Source organism: Phacochoerus africanus, chromosome 14 (assembly GCF_016906955.1).
Source record: "Phacochoerus africanus isolate WHEZ1 chromosome 14, ROS_Pafr_v1, whole genome shotgun sequence".
Lineage (NCBI taxonomy): Eukaryota > Metazoa > Chordata > Mammalia > Artiodactyla > Suidae > Phacochoerus > Phacochoerus africanus.
The window spans coordinates 3,327,917-3,342,302 of NC_062557.1; the positions used below are offsets into that span (position 1 = coordinate 3,327,917).

Below are 14,386 nucleotides of genomic sequence, written 5' to 3' on the forward strand. Positions count from 1 at the left end.
GATAAAACGTTAGAATTTTTTCTCATTAAACTCTTGCCCATTGGTTTTTTTGTTTGTTTGTTTTGCCTTTTTCTGGGGCTGCTCCCGCGGCACATGGAGGTTCCCAGGCTAGGGGTTGAATCAGAGCTGTAGCCGCCGGCCTACACCACAGCCACAGCAATGTGGGATCCCAGCCATGTCTGCGACCCACACCACAGCTCACGGCAACGCCGGATCCTTGACCCACTGAGCGAGGCCAGGGATCGAACCTGCAACCCCATGGTTCCTGGTTGGATTCGTTACCCACTGCGCCACGACCAGGTGTTTGCATTTGTGCTTTTCTGTGTAGACTTGGTAACCAAGAGCGTTGAGGAGCTCTGTGAGGTGTTCTAACAGTTGATCTTTACAGTTTGTGGGGGTGGTTTTTTACCTTTTCTCTGCGGACGGTCAAACCACCTGTGACACCACTGTGTCCTTTTCTTCGTCTTTGCAATCATTGCGCCCTTTCTCTTGCCCATTCACTGGAGCAGTGGGACCCGGTTATCCTGGGGCTCCCCGAGCGAGAAGGATTGGCTGGAAAGCCCTCCAGCACAGCACCAGTGAACTCAATGACAGGGAAGGCCCCTCCTCTTTCCCCATCTTAAAGGAGAAGCTTTGTGTCTCCCCACAATGTATAACATTGACTATAAATTGTAAATACCTTTTCTCATTTTTAAAAAAGATTCCTCCTGTTTCTAGTTTGCCAGATGTGTTTGAGTCACGAATGGCTGTTCAGTTCTTTCAGTACTTTTCTTGCAAATACAGGTGTGATATTGTGGCATGAATATACAACCGAGGCGTGACCTCGTCTAGCCCCACACTGTCCTGTGTGGTAGCCACTGCTGAGCACTCCAAGTACGTTCTACGTGGGAAACACACCCTGGATCTCGACACCTTAGTACGAAAGAAACAATGTGAGACACCGTATTATATTGATTATATATTGAAATGATAATATTTTAGATATTTGGGGTTAAGTAAAATATTTCATTAAGGTTATTTTACGTTGTGCCTTTTAGTTGTTTAATGTGGCTCCTCGGCAATTTTTCATCACATGTTCGGCTCAATTGTTTTTTATGGGCGTCGCTGGCTGGATGCTTCGGTGTTTGTAGGCACATTTAGTTCATCATAGTAGCGAACATACATTAAGTGCTTACGAGATGCCTGCACTGTTTTAAGCACTTTGACGACAGCCCGATGAAATGGGAAAGTGTCTTCATTTCCAGGATGAAAAACCCAAAAGGCTCAGAAAGAGTGACCTGGGCGGCACATAGCGAGTGAGCCCACCCTGGGGCCGTTTTAGACCAGTGGGGAAAGGGTGTGCTTTTCAACAAATGCTTGTGACAACTGTCTTATCTATTCAGAAAAGAATGAGGTCCCCTTTGTCATTCTGGGCTTGAAAAAACAAACTCCCGATGGATTATAGGTCAAAGTGTCTCTTACATATGTCTGTGTACATTCCCCTATCATCCGTCTGGGGCTTTTTGTTTTGTTTTGCCTCTTTAAATATAGAAGGACAAATACAAATATGTAAACGATGTAATATGTGTATATGTATGTAAATTTAAAGATATATGCATGTATGCAAAATTTAAAGATATATGTATGTATATGTAAATTTTATGTAACATGTTTTTCCAATTTTATTGAGAAGGAACACAACTTCCTGGGCAGGTCACAAAACCTAGAAGCCATGAGAGAAAAACAATTCACAGTTTTGACTTCCCATGAATGAACTTAATGTATAAATGTTTATTTATTCTTTCTCAGCTGTACCAGTGGCATATGGAAGTTCCCAGGCCAGGGATTGAACCTGCACTGCCTCAGAGATTGACCCCCTGTGCCACAGCGGGGACTCCTAAGTGTATTATTTCTATTTGATGTTGTGTGTGTGACAAAAGCTCTCACAAAAAAAAAGGTAGGACAGGCAGAAAAAGTGGGAGAAAGTATTTGCAACACTGAAGAAAAAGATTTACTATCTGAAAGGTAAGGCGTGTCTACCGACCAGCAGAAAAGCAGACGTCGGAAAAATAGGACGGAGATTAGGACAATTCAGAGAGGCAGCACAGCTGGCCAGTGAGCATGAGTGTCCTGTGTTCCTGAGAAACAGGGAAGTTTAAGTTACAGCAGCCACCAGATTGTCGAAGCGTTGGTGGGGTCAGGGGAAGTGGACGTTCTGGTCGTGTCTGTTGGGGAGCAGTTGGTGCCGTTTCAGAAGGCAGTTGGGTAACGTCTGTCCCAGTTAAAAATGGTTTTGTTTCGTTTTGTTTTGTTTTTGCTTTTTTTTAAGGCCGCACCTGCAGCTTTTGGAAGTTCCCAGGCTAGGGGTCTAAACGGAGCTACAGCTGCCGGCCTCCGCCAGAGCCACAGCAACGTGGGATCCGAGCCACGTCTGCAACCTACACCACAGCTCACGGCAACACCGCATCCTTAACCCACTGAGCGAGGCCTGAACCCGCATCCTCATGGATCCTAGTCGGGCCTGTCACTGCTGAGCTACAACGGGAACGTCCTAAAAATGTGTGTGTGGCACCCCATGCCCACATCTTGGTTTCTAAATACCGTTCTCCGTTGAAAGGAACCAGCGATCCTTGGTGAAAAGGGTGACTGTGGGGCTGAACAGGGAAAAATACAAAATGAGCCTGCCGGGAAAATCTTGTGATGGCAGGAAGTGAGGAAGCGCTCAGAGAAGGGTGGGGACAGGTCCAAAGACGGGAGCCAACGAGGGAATCCCCCAGCCGTTGGCACAGAGAGTGGTGGGTGAGAAAGTGTCTCTCAGAGTCTCTCCTAACAAGATCTTAGGAGTCAGCCAAGGACCGAGGGACAGTCACTGCACAGAGACCTGCTGGGCGCCCCTCCCCGGGTGGTCAGGGCTACCGTCCCTGGTGAGGGCTCATCCATGTCGCAGACGCCGACGTGATGGCCGAGGAGAGCACAGCCTCTTTTCGGGACCGTTCTTGCCCCAAGTGCACGCCTCCACTCGAATCAGGAGAAAACCACAGGCAAATCCAAACTGTGGAACATGCTACCGCGTAACTGGGCAGGACTCTGCGAGTGTCAGGGTCGTGACACACAGGCCTGGGAACTGTCGCCCTCAGAACAAATCGTGGTGGGGGCTTCTGGATGGGAGCCGGGGCCGGAAATAAAGGACCTTAGCAAACTGGCGAGGTGCTGGTAGGATTGCCAGACTGCTTCTTGGCACTGTTTTCGTGTCCTTTTCCTGGTTTCCTTAACGTATGAGGCTGTGTAAGATGGTAACCTCAGGGGAAGTTGGGGAAGGGCATATGGCAATGCCGTGTTTTTGCGTTTTTTTCCTGCAGGTCTAAGTTTATTCAAAATAAAAAGTTAACTGCCCGTACCAGTTGACTCTGTAATTCAGCATTTCTGCATCTCTTCCACCCACCCACACCCACACCCACACCCACACCCTCCTGCAAGTACAAGAAGATAGACGTGGAGGCATGTTGATGGCCACCCAGCTCACGATGGCAGCGTGGGAAGCAGCTTAACGTCTCATCAGTAGGAAATCGAAGGCCAGCACCCACTCTGCTGGGGGATGTACTACCTGTAAACACCTGAGGCCAGTCTGTAGGCTCCAGCATAGGAAAATCTCTAAGGCATGTTCATTGGAAACAACAACAGCAACACACACAAACTTGCAGGAGTCCCCAGTATGGCTCACTGGGTTAAAGATCCGGCATTGTCACTGCAGCGGCTCAGGTCGATGCTGGGGCACAAGTTCGATCCCTGGCCCGGGAACTTCTGCATGCCTCAGGCGAGGCAAAAAAATAAACCGAAACTTGTAGAAAAACGCATACTGTTTAACCTTGTGACGTAGGCAGCAATAAAAGGACTTTTATTTTCGGGTTTTGTGTGTTCTGCACCGTTCCCCCCACCCCCGAGGGCAGGAATCGTTGTGCACAAGGAGACGACGGGCACATTCTGTCTTCCTGCAGTGAGGTAGCCCCCCTTTTGTGTTAAAGCACTCAGAATGATCATTTGATATTTACGCTTTATTTCCCAAGCAGTGTGCTGTGATATTTAAGAACAAAAAGACCAGAATTCAGTCTTTAGGGAAAATTTCTTACTGGTTTACATTTGTGTTTCTTCAACTGACCTCGATCGAGAGAGGCTGTCGTCTGGGCAGTTTCCGAGTTGAGGGCCATCACCTTTGATGACTTGTAACTCCGTGGGCATCTGTCTGGTCTCCATGCACGGAGTACGCGTCCCATCAGGCTGAGGGAGGAGCCTCCCAGCGCCCCGGGAGGAGCCTGGTGGGCGTGGTGTTGGCAGGTTTGGTTGGTGTGGTGGGCATGGCCCCTGCCACTCCGTGTGTGGGCGGGGTGGTGGCGGGGCTGGCAGGAGTGTTGCCTGCTCCACCCCCGGGTCGTTTCGATGCTGCAGAAGTTCTGTATCTCTGTGGCCGTATCTCTGTGTGTCTTTGGAAACGGATGCAGATTTTTAAAATTAAAATGATTGGTTATGGTGCAGTAGCCTGTGCCCCTTTAGTTGGGGTGACAGACCTCAGGCTGTCTAGCAGCTCCATGAGCCTGTTTCTTGTTCCGAGTTCTATATCCTCTTGTCTTTGAATCTGCGTTTCCGAGATCTCTTTTTTTGGCAAACTTCTTTCCACGTAGGTCTGCTGGCCGGGAAGAGGGTGTACAGAACCCGCCCGTCCTCCAGTGCAAGTGTCATTCTGTGACTTGGATATAGACTCATTTTCAAAAAGAGGAGGGTAACTGGACTCGGGGTTTGTTCAGTGGAGGGAAGTGAAGTTGGGGTGACAGTAGGCAGCTGGGGAGCCAGGTGGGCCAGGTCGCAAAGGGCCCCTTGCACTGGGCATCTTTTTTTTTTTTTTTAACCTCATCCCACCACCAACCCTCTCACCCCCCAGCTCCAACCCCAAGGCCCACCTTGCCCCCCCCCCCCGCCGCCCCGTCCCCCACACAGGCGCACACAGAGAATGACTGAAACATACAGCACTGGGCATCTTTGAAGCACCCTTGCTCTCCCAGGCAGTGCCTCCTCACCCCGAAGGGCCAGGCTCTATGTCTTCCTGCAAGGTCGTGGCCACAGGGTGGGATGCGACTCGCCCTAGATCCCCTCCTGAATACCAGATGATGCCACTAAGGCGGCGGGTTTTCTCAAAAGCGACTCTCCTTTTTTTGGACTCTGGACCCCCCCATTCTCCCTGCCTCTCCCAGGGTCTGATTTTTGATGTTCTCCCTCCAAGAGCTCGGCGCACCGGCCCTCCCCTCCCAGTCCTAAGCAGACCAGACCAACTGGTGGTTTGGGTGACTGCTGCCCCTCGCGGCTCCTCTGGAGGCACCGTCTGTCCTCACCTCCGGAGCCCAGCACCATGCAACAGGCCCTGTTCAAACCGCACACACAGTGAGGACTCAAGCCTTTCTTTCTTGAATAGAGAGAGAGAAATGCACAGTACTCAGCATACCTGCAGCATATGGAGGTTCCCAGGCTAGGAGTCCAATCGGAGCTGGAACTGCTGGCCTACCCCACAGCCACAGCCACGCCAGATCCAAGCTGCGTCTGCAACCTACACCACAGCTCACAGCAACACCAGATCCTTAACCCACGAAGTGAGGCCAGGGATCGAACCTACAACCTTGTGGTTCCTAGTTGGATTCGTTTCTGCTGCGCCACGACGGGAACTCCTCAGCATAGCCATTAAAAAAAAAGAAGCTAGTAATGCGTGTGTGACCACCAGCTGGGAAATGGAAGGGCAGGGCTTCTAAGCGCTGAGAGGGAGGGCGCTCCCGTCGCCAGGCGGCGAGGCTTTCTCCTAGGCGGACCCGGGAGCGGGAGGCTGGCACCCCCCACCCCCCAGCGGTCTCGGGGTCTGGTGTGTTCGCGGGCCATGGCCTTGGTAATCCCGTCTTGCAGGTGGCCCGTGGTCCTTTTAGTCCACGGGGCGAGCAGCCGGGAGCGGGAGGGTCGGAGGAGAAGGGTAGTGGGTGTCTCACCCCACGGAATTTTAGGCGTGCAGAGGCTGTGTGCAGGGGTTTTGGTTGGGGTGGGGGGGGTCCCTGAGGTTCAGATTTCATCTCCGTGATGCCTGCTCTGACCACCGCGTTCAGCACTTCCCTAATCCCCACGCCCACACTCGCGTGCCTGAGCTCCCGCTTTCCCCCGGGGCACTCAGCGCTTTCCGGCGTGCTGGTGAATTCGTTATTTATTGTGTATGTTGTTGCCTGTGTCTGCCCGCATGGCCTGGACACGAGGTGGAACACGAATTTCCTCCTTTCTCCTGTGTACCTTCAGAAGGTAACGTGCAGCCATGGCTAATTGTCAACTTTGAACAATCTTTTCATGTCGCCAGCAGAGGGCAGCACAGATCGACTTTGCCTCAGCCAGTATTTTTGACTTTATCTTAGCGGGCATTTAAAACCAGCACCTGCTTTCAGGTGGTCCATGTTTTCGTCCACAGCAAGTTTAGCATTGGTCTTTCTCATTTGTGAATCACACTACTGCTTCCTCTTTGTAGAGGAAGGTGTTTCTGTTTAGCGTCATGAGTATGTCGCAATTCATGCTTTGTAAAGCACAGCTGACACCGCCAGTGTGCCGACAGCAGCAGGCGTGCGTCCTGCAGGGACATCGGTCCATCACCTCCGGGAAGCAGGTGATTATCTGGGTTTTCTTTGGGCCGGCGCTGCCCTCGCCCGCGCTGAGAGGCCTGCGTCCAAGTGCGGACTCTCCCACGTGGGGGTCCTCTCTGAGCCCCTGGCCAACATGTGACCCCTCCTCAGGAAAAATGCACAGAAATGCATACATTTTTTCAGTTTTATGGCATTTTATGGAATCGATAATAGATTTTTTTCACATAGAAACTAAGACCAGGAGTTCCTGTTGTGGCTCAGTGGTAAGGAGCCCAACTAGTATCCATAAGGATGCGGGTTCAATCCCTCGGCCTCGCTTGGTGGGTTAAGGATCCGGCGTTGCCATGAGCTGTGGTGTAGGTCGTGGATGCGGCTCGGATCTGGTGTTGCTGTGGCTGTGGTGTAGGCCGGCATCTGTACCTTCAACTTGACGCCTAGCCTGGGAACCTCCACATGTCACCAGTATGGCCCTAAAGAAACCGCAAAAAAAGAAAACCAGACTTTGTGAGGAACTGCGTGTTTCTCACTTTTTTTCTTGGAAAAAATTGAAGTTTAAATTGTGTCCATGAAACAAAGGATAAAAGGCATGATTTGGATTTTGTAAAAATGTCGGATTCGTTTTCTTTTGGTGATGAAACTGCTAAGAATTCTGCCTCACGTCCTGGTGGGTGTGATGAGGCGCAGGGTCAGCACGAGTCCAGCGCTTCTCCTCTGGCCTTCTCCGCATCACACACACACCGTTCCTTGGTCCTTGAGTCTTGTCTTTTTCGTGCAGCACTGATCCCTGCTCTTCACGCCTGTGAGGGCGAACAGCACAAACGCGTGCTTTCCAGGTGACTCAGAAGCCCCGTTCCGAAGAGGGCTGCGGTGTTTGCAGGTGTCTGCAGACGGGCGGCCTCTGTCACGTCCCACCCCGCTCGCGGAGTCCCTGCTGGGGCTCTCGGCCTGCCCCGGGCCCCTCTCCCCTTGGCACCTTGTCGGGAAAGCGCTACGCTGCGGGGCCGGGACGCAGTTCCCAGCTCTCCTCCCTCTCCTGTAGCGAGGTGACTTCCCCTCCCTTTTTGGTAAAACGTGAGGATAAGACAGAGTCGAGTGCAAATCCGCCTCGTGGCGCCCGGGTGCCGCCGGCCAGGTGTGCGGTCCACACGGTGCCGGTGGGAGATTGGAGATCGCTTCTTTGGGTCACCACGTGGGGTGCGGGGGTACAGGCCGGGTCTCCACCTTCCTCGGCGGGCAGTGGGCGTCTAGAATGGAACCGGGAAGGAGGAGCAGGAGGCGTTGTTTGGGAACAGGAGGCGATCAGCAGAGGAAGGAGCCTGGTTCCCGGGCGGGGGCCGGCAGGAAACTGGTTTTCTGTCTCAAGCCTTGGGTCCTATTTGCTTTTCCTACGATGTGTGCATATTATTTTGCATAGAGAAACAGACCAAGCTTGGTGGTGAGAGACGGACGAGCCTGGGGTGGGTAAGTACCAAGGTCTCGAAACCGCGCTCGCTCCAGAGCTGAGGCTTGGTGGGCAGATGATGGCCCCCTGAGGGCCACGGGGCTGGCTCCCGGGGCCTCCTCACAGCTCCCTTGGCCACTCCCTGGCCCCCTGCTCACCCACCGTCTTGGATTGTCCAGGGGACTGGCGGGCAGGAGCTGTGGCCCCCAGTGGGCCTGGTGGGCTGCAGCGTCCTGTGGTCTCCCCAGACTCCGGCCTCACGCCTAAGGCGGTCCAGTCCCTCTTCTCTCAGACTCCCACCCTGAGAGCGTCTCTCTTTCTTTGGGGTGGTGACTGACATGGATCTTGTGCTGAGAAAAAGACTTTCCCCAGAACATTATGTGAATATTCATGAAGCTTTTCAGGTTGCATCCTGATAAACCCATCATAAGCTGAAAATGTCATAAAGTCACAAATGCTCTTAACCTACTGAAGGTCGTAGCTGAGCCTGGCCCGCCTCACACCTGCTCAGGACACTGAGGTTACGGCTGGGCAGAGCCCCCTCGCAGGAGCCTGTGTGATACCCAGTGCTGGCGCTCCATGTGGCTCCGCTCCGCACTGACGGCGAGGGGGCCAGGGTGTGTCAGTAAAATGTATCTCACATGTTATATAACATATTTGATTATTATCCTATTAAATATGACAAATACATGAGTGATATAGACCTATAAAGAGAGATACAGAGAAGAGTTAAGTTTTTTTTTTTTTTTTTAGGGCCGCACCCGTGGCATATGGGTTGAATTGGAGCTGTAGCTGCCAGCCTAAACCACAGCCATATAATTCAGGATCCAAGCCGCATTTGCAACCTACACGACAGCTCACAGCAACACCATATCCCTAACCCACTGATTGAGGCCAGGGATCGAACCTGCATCTTCATGGACACTCGTCAGGTTCATTTCTGCTGAGCCACGATGGGAACTCTGCGAGTTAAATATTATACATGAAAGAGAGAGAATGAGAATGTAGTACATAAAAATATGGAAGAATATGAAGAATATACACCGACATGTCATCAGCGATTACCCCAGGGTGACAGGATTAAACCTTTCCCCTCACTGCCATAACCTAACTTCCACAAGGAGCCTGTGTCATGATTATAACAAGAGCATACCCTAAAGAGCAGCTGGGAGTTCCCATTGTGACTCAGCGGTAACGAACCTGACTAGGATCCATGAGGACGCAGGTTCGATCCCTGGCCTCGCTCAGTGGGTTAAGTATCAGGTGTTACTGTGAGCTGTGGTGTAGGTCACAGATGCGGCTCAGATCCTGTGTTGCTGTGGCTGTGGTGTAGGCCAGCGGCTACAGCTCCAATTAGACCCCTAACCTGGGTTCCTCCATATGCCACGTGTGTGGCTATAAAAAGAAAAGAAAAAAAAAGGAGGGGGGGGAGAATGGCTGGGTGAGAACCTAGACTGGGGATGCCATTGAACTTACCCTGGGAGTGATACCCGAAGATTTTTTGGGGGGGTGGCCACTAAAGCCTGCCTTCTGCTTTTATCCTGTGACCTCATGAGGTCTTGGAATGATTAGGATCTCTTAGTCACACTCTGGGGAAATGCGCTGTAATCTCATTGTGAGATGACCGGGGTTTTAAGTGATTCACTCCAAGAAGGTCCTTGGGGGGGGTGAGAAGAACGCCTTCTCTGCTCTGTCTGTCACTTTGGCTGAAGCTGAGCAAAGCCCAGAAGAGCCTCTGCTGCTCCCTGGACTCCAGCGTCAGACGCTTGCCAGGGCGGAGCTGGTTAACCTCGAGGAAGTTACTTGAGCTTGACTTCAGGAACTGGGTGGTGGCAGTGAGCTGGGAGGGACGCCGCTGTGGCTGGAGGCCGATTGGCCCAGGAGCGCAGCCGCAAGCTCCAGGAAGCAGCTCGGGCCGTGGCCGGCTGCCCGCAGGTGGTCCTGCCCCACCCAGCCCTGCCTCCCAGGGCACCTGGGCCGTGACGAACGAGCCCCCGTCACCTTCGGGGCGGCCACGGGGGGGAGAGATGGTCCGTCAAACCGAGGAGGGGGCTGGTGAGTCCCGGTGCTGCCTGGGCGAGTGGGGCGGGGATTCAGCGTCTCTTTTGATCAGCGTGGAAGGTCTGCGAGTCGCCGCCTCTTGGGGGGGGAGGGGGAGGGGAGAGCCTGTTGTGACACGGAAGGCTCCCCCCGCCACTCTTCTTGCCGATGCTCCGCCCTGCGTGTGGCTCGGTGGCCTGTGCCCTCCTTCTCGGCGACCGTGTCTGTACTTCCGGAGTCTGGGTGTCTGTCCTAGGAGCTCTGAAGTTGCAGGTACCCCCAGAGCACGTGTGACCCCGCGGAAGGAGGGGCGTGGGAGACCGGGCGGAAAGCACCGGCAGGGCTTCCTCTGCGGGCGTCCCCTCCCTGCCCGCCCGCGCTGTCACCAGCCGGGCGCTGAGTAAAGGGATGACACGGTTCGTGGATGGTAAGTCCTGAAAGCTTTTGCAGAAGAACTGGCTTCAAGGAGCCTGGGTCGGGGCTCTCGCGTGTCCTGACGTCAGGGGCTGGCTGGGTGTGGAGCTTTCTCGGGTGCCTCCCCCAGGTGACAGGGACGTGAGGCTGCCCTTTAAACGTAAGACAGTTTGCAGCCAGTAACGAGTGACGGGAATAGGTCCGAAATGCACGTTAGGATGTTTTTCAAAGCAGCTTGTGGCTTTGAAAGTGTTGGGGCTCCTTTTTATGCCTTTCCTCGTCGGGCGCACCATGTGGCACGTCTCCAGGTGCCGTCTCTGCGTGGACCACATCCGTGGGGTCCCGTGGGGGCGGCCCCGGGAGAGAGGGCAGTGGGTGTTGGTTCATAACGCTGTGCCGGTGAAGAGGGGGCGCTTGCGAGAGGCGATTCCGGGTCAGGGGTGAGCCGCCCCCGTGGGAGGTTGTCTCGGAGGGGAGTCCGCAGTAGCCCGGGTCTCTGGTGCACAAGGGGCCCTCGTGCCCGTGGAGGAGGACGCTCGCCGATGGCGCCTGGCCTGGGCAGTGGGCAGACGCGACCACCGCTCCCTGAGCCGGTCCTTCCCTCTGACTGCTGCTCCTGCCCTGGCCTGGCCTCAGACCTGCCCGGGTGGCGCTGTTCACCAGCCACTGCAAAGTCGAAAGTAAGGGGGCCCGTGTTGTCGGCCTCTCCCATGTCGGAGGCTTTAGCTGAAACGCAGCTGCTCAGGGTGCGCCCTTGACGCAGGGGTGGCGTGGGGCCGGGTGGTTTAGAGGCGGTTAGCAGGCAGCGTTGCTTTGACAGGTGGCTCTCTGTCTCCCTCAGTCCCCCTGGGAGAGCTTGGTCATGTGGTCTCTTTGGGACGTGAGGGAGGCAGTGTCGCGAGGCATCGAGGGGAGATGTGGAGGTGGCATCGGGCAGATGTGAGCGTGAAGCGAGCTCGTGGCCTTTCTGGGCGGGTCCGCGGTCTCCCCCGGGAGAGCGAGGTGCCAGCGTGTTGCCGCTCTTGCCTTGGCGTGGACTAGCTTGTTACCCAGAGAGGCTCCAAGACGGGAGAATCAAGTTTGACAAATGGCTCGGAGTGCCCGCTGTGGCACAACAGGATTGGTGGCATCTCGGAAGCGCTGGGAAGCAAGTTCCGTCCCCGGCCTGGCGCAGTGGGTTAAGGATCCGGCCCTGCCACAGCTGCAGCTCAGGCCACAGCTGCGGCTCAGGTCTGAGCCCTGGTCCCAGGACACCACGTGCCACACGGTGGCCAGAAGCCCCCGTGGTTCTAAAGAAGCCCGACTCCGCCTGCCCCACAGTCCACGGTCGCCGTCCTGCTGCAGACGAGGCGTCGCCTCTGGTTCTCCCGACCGCTGACTTCCACTCTAGCCGTGCAGCCGTGTGCCAGTGGAGAGCAACCATTTCACTGAACTGGGCACCATTTTCTTTCCTGCTTGGGCTGTTTAATGGGCTATTTATTCATCCTTTTGTTTTGTTTTGGCCTGGGGCATGTAGAAATTCCTGGGCCAGGGATCGAACCTGCACCCTAGGACCATATCACAGCGGTGACCGTGCCAGGTCCTTAACCGCTGGGCCAACGGGCACCTCCTAATCTGCTCGTTTTAGTGTTTGTTCCCCTTTGATTAACCTTTGACCCTTCTCTTTGGGAAGGACTCTGAGCTCCTTGGTGTGTGGGACACATAGCCCTCACCCGTGCACAGATGAGGCTTTCTGCCGGGTGTCCTGGGCCCCACCGGACGTGTGTTCGCCGTCCCTGGCACCTGGCCTTTCCCTTGTGCAGGGCAGGTCCGGGGCTACCTAATCCCAGCCCCGAGCACAGGCTGGGCGAGTGCAAGGGCGGGGTGCTGATTCTGCTGAGCCCTCAGCCAGTGAGCTTGAGTTGGGCTCAGTCTGGAGTTGTTTGGCCAGGAACAGTTTAATTAGAATTTCAGCTCTGGAGACTCTTCACACTCAAGGAGTCTTACCTCCTCTAGAAACTGGAGGTAACAGTGCATAGTTCATTGTCAGGAAGTGTGCAGAGTTCGTGGTTGGACTTTATTGTCAAGTTCAAATGAAAATGAAAAAAGATTTGTAGGCTGTGGACACGCTGTGACTCTAGGGCAGTGTTACGTGGGAAGAGGGGCTAGAGAGCGCAGAGTGGCTCTCCTTTGGGATAGTGGGTTTTCAGGTTGCATCTGAAGTAGTCTCTCTGGTGTTAACTCACCCCTCATCCCCTCCTGTTCTCTAAATGTGTTCCCCGTAGCCGGGCCAGCCTCATGTTGGGCAGGTGGCTTAGGCTGAGGCGAGTGTCAGGAGGAGAAGTTAAGGTGCTAAGAGTGAGCACCCCCCTAGATGCTTCTCCCTCCCTCATGGGCTGAGGCTGTATTTTTCAAAATCAGAAGTGGTGACATCTTTATTTTTAAGCGGGAGCGCCTGGCATTGCGCAGAGCACACATCTCAGCAGGCCTGCAAAACCATCTGCCACGACCAGCTTTGAAGGGACTGGCTCTGGACGAATCTTTTTTCTTTTCTTTTTTTTTTTTTTTTTTTTTTGGTCCTCTTAGGGCCTCACCTGTGGCATATAGACGTTCCCAGGCTAGGGGGCGAACCGGATCCATAGCCACCAGCCTACACCACAGCCACAGCAACGCCAGATCGGAGCCGCATCCACAATCTACACCGTAGCTCACAGCAACGCCAGAACCTTAACCCACTGAATAAGGCCCAGGATTGAACCTGCATCCTCATGGATGCTAGCTGGGTTCTTAACCCGCTGAGCCACAACAGGAACTCCTGGTCTGAATTTCATAGGCTCTCTGGGAGACAACCAGAGCGAGTGCCTGGTGCTGAATGGAGGGTCAGAGCTGCCCTTTCTTCTTGATGAAGGAGGGAGAGAGAATCGGGCTTGTGTGCAGCTCTGAAAAAAGCATCTGAGGCTCGCAGGTTCTCTTCATTGTGGAATATGAAGCATGGGGCTGGCTGCCGGTGGCTGGGGCCCGGGTCCCAGAGGCAGGTGACTGCGGGGGCAGCAGGTGGGGTTGTCCTAGGAGCCCGTGTTGTGGAAGGAAGAGCTGGGCAGTGTGGGTCTCGGCAGGACACGTCTGGAGCCCTTACCAGCCTGCGAGGCAAGGCGGGTGCTGTCGGCCTTGTGGCCCAGGACCTTGTGGTCCAGCCCTGCCCGTGGCTCTGGAAGGTTCGCTGCCAGGACCTGCACACACTCGGCTGTGGTTACATTAAGAGCGGAGGGCTAGACCTGGGGGAGATTGCTTCGCGTGGCCAGTTCTCACGTGTCCCTTGCATTTTGACACCCCTCCAGAGCCGCGTCGCTGAATGTACACTGTTCTGGTCACTCCTCTCTGTCTGCTGCAGCCCAGTCGAGCTTTCCTTTCTAGAAAAAGACTCTCGTCACTGCTGCTCTCTTCTCCCATCACCTTGTGAAGAGGGAGCTCAGATGGGGCCGTCGTGCAGTGGGGACAGTCACGAGAGGCAGGGGGCCGCGGCTTGCGGGGCGCGGAGGCTGGCCAGGTGCTGGCGTCGAGCAGCGCCGCTGAGAGGTGCTGCCTTCACCCTCTGTGTCCCCCTCTGGAGCCCGGGCTGGGGGTGGCAGAGTCAGTCCCGCTGCGCCAGCTCTGCTCACGGTCAGGACTCACCCCCCCGGGCCTTCCCTTCTTACGAAGACGACGTCCTGGCCCCTTCCTCTACAGAGAAATTGTGACAGCTTAACTTCCGACCTGGAAACGCAGCGTGTTTCATTTCCAAGGCAGGGGCCGTCTCTGCGCCTCCGCTTTGTGGCGTCTTAAGTCTCTTCTCCTTTGCTTCCTCTGTTAAGGGTTGAGGATGCAGCTTCACAGAGACCAG

The 14,386-nt window shown here is 54.6% G+C and overlaps 1 protein-coding gene across 7 annotated transcripts in view; it reads left to right on the forward strand.

Annotated features, from left to right (window-relative positions):
• Positions 1–14,386, forward strand: part of CYTH1 (cytohesin 1) — a 76,121-nt gene that overhangs the window by 26,702 nt on the left and 35,033 nt on the right. The window contains exon 1 of one of the 7 annotated variants that reach the window (XM_047756724.1): positions 9,567–10,128. The exons of 1 other annotated variant lie outside the window; for it this stretch is intronic. In XM_047756724.1, the coding sequence (XP_047612680.1) occupies positions 10,101–10,128 (28 nt within the window). In that variant the 5' untranslated portion in view covers positions 9,567–10,100. Of the gene's footprint in view, positions 1–9,566; positions 10,129–10,459; positions 10,541–14,386 lie in introns of those variants that run through there. 5 more of the 7 variants (XR_007131599.1, XR_007131598.1, XM_047756728.1 and 2 more) reach the window with 5 other exon arrangements.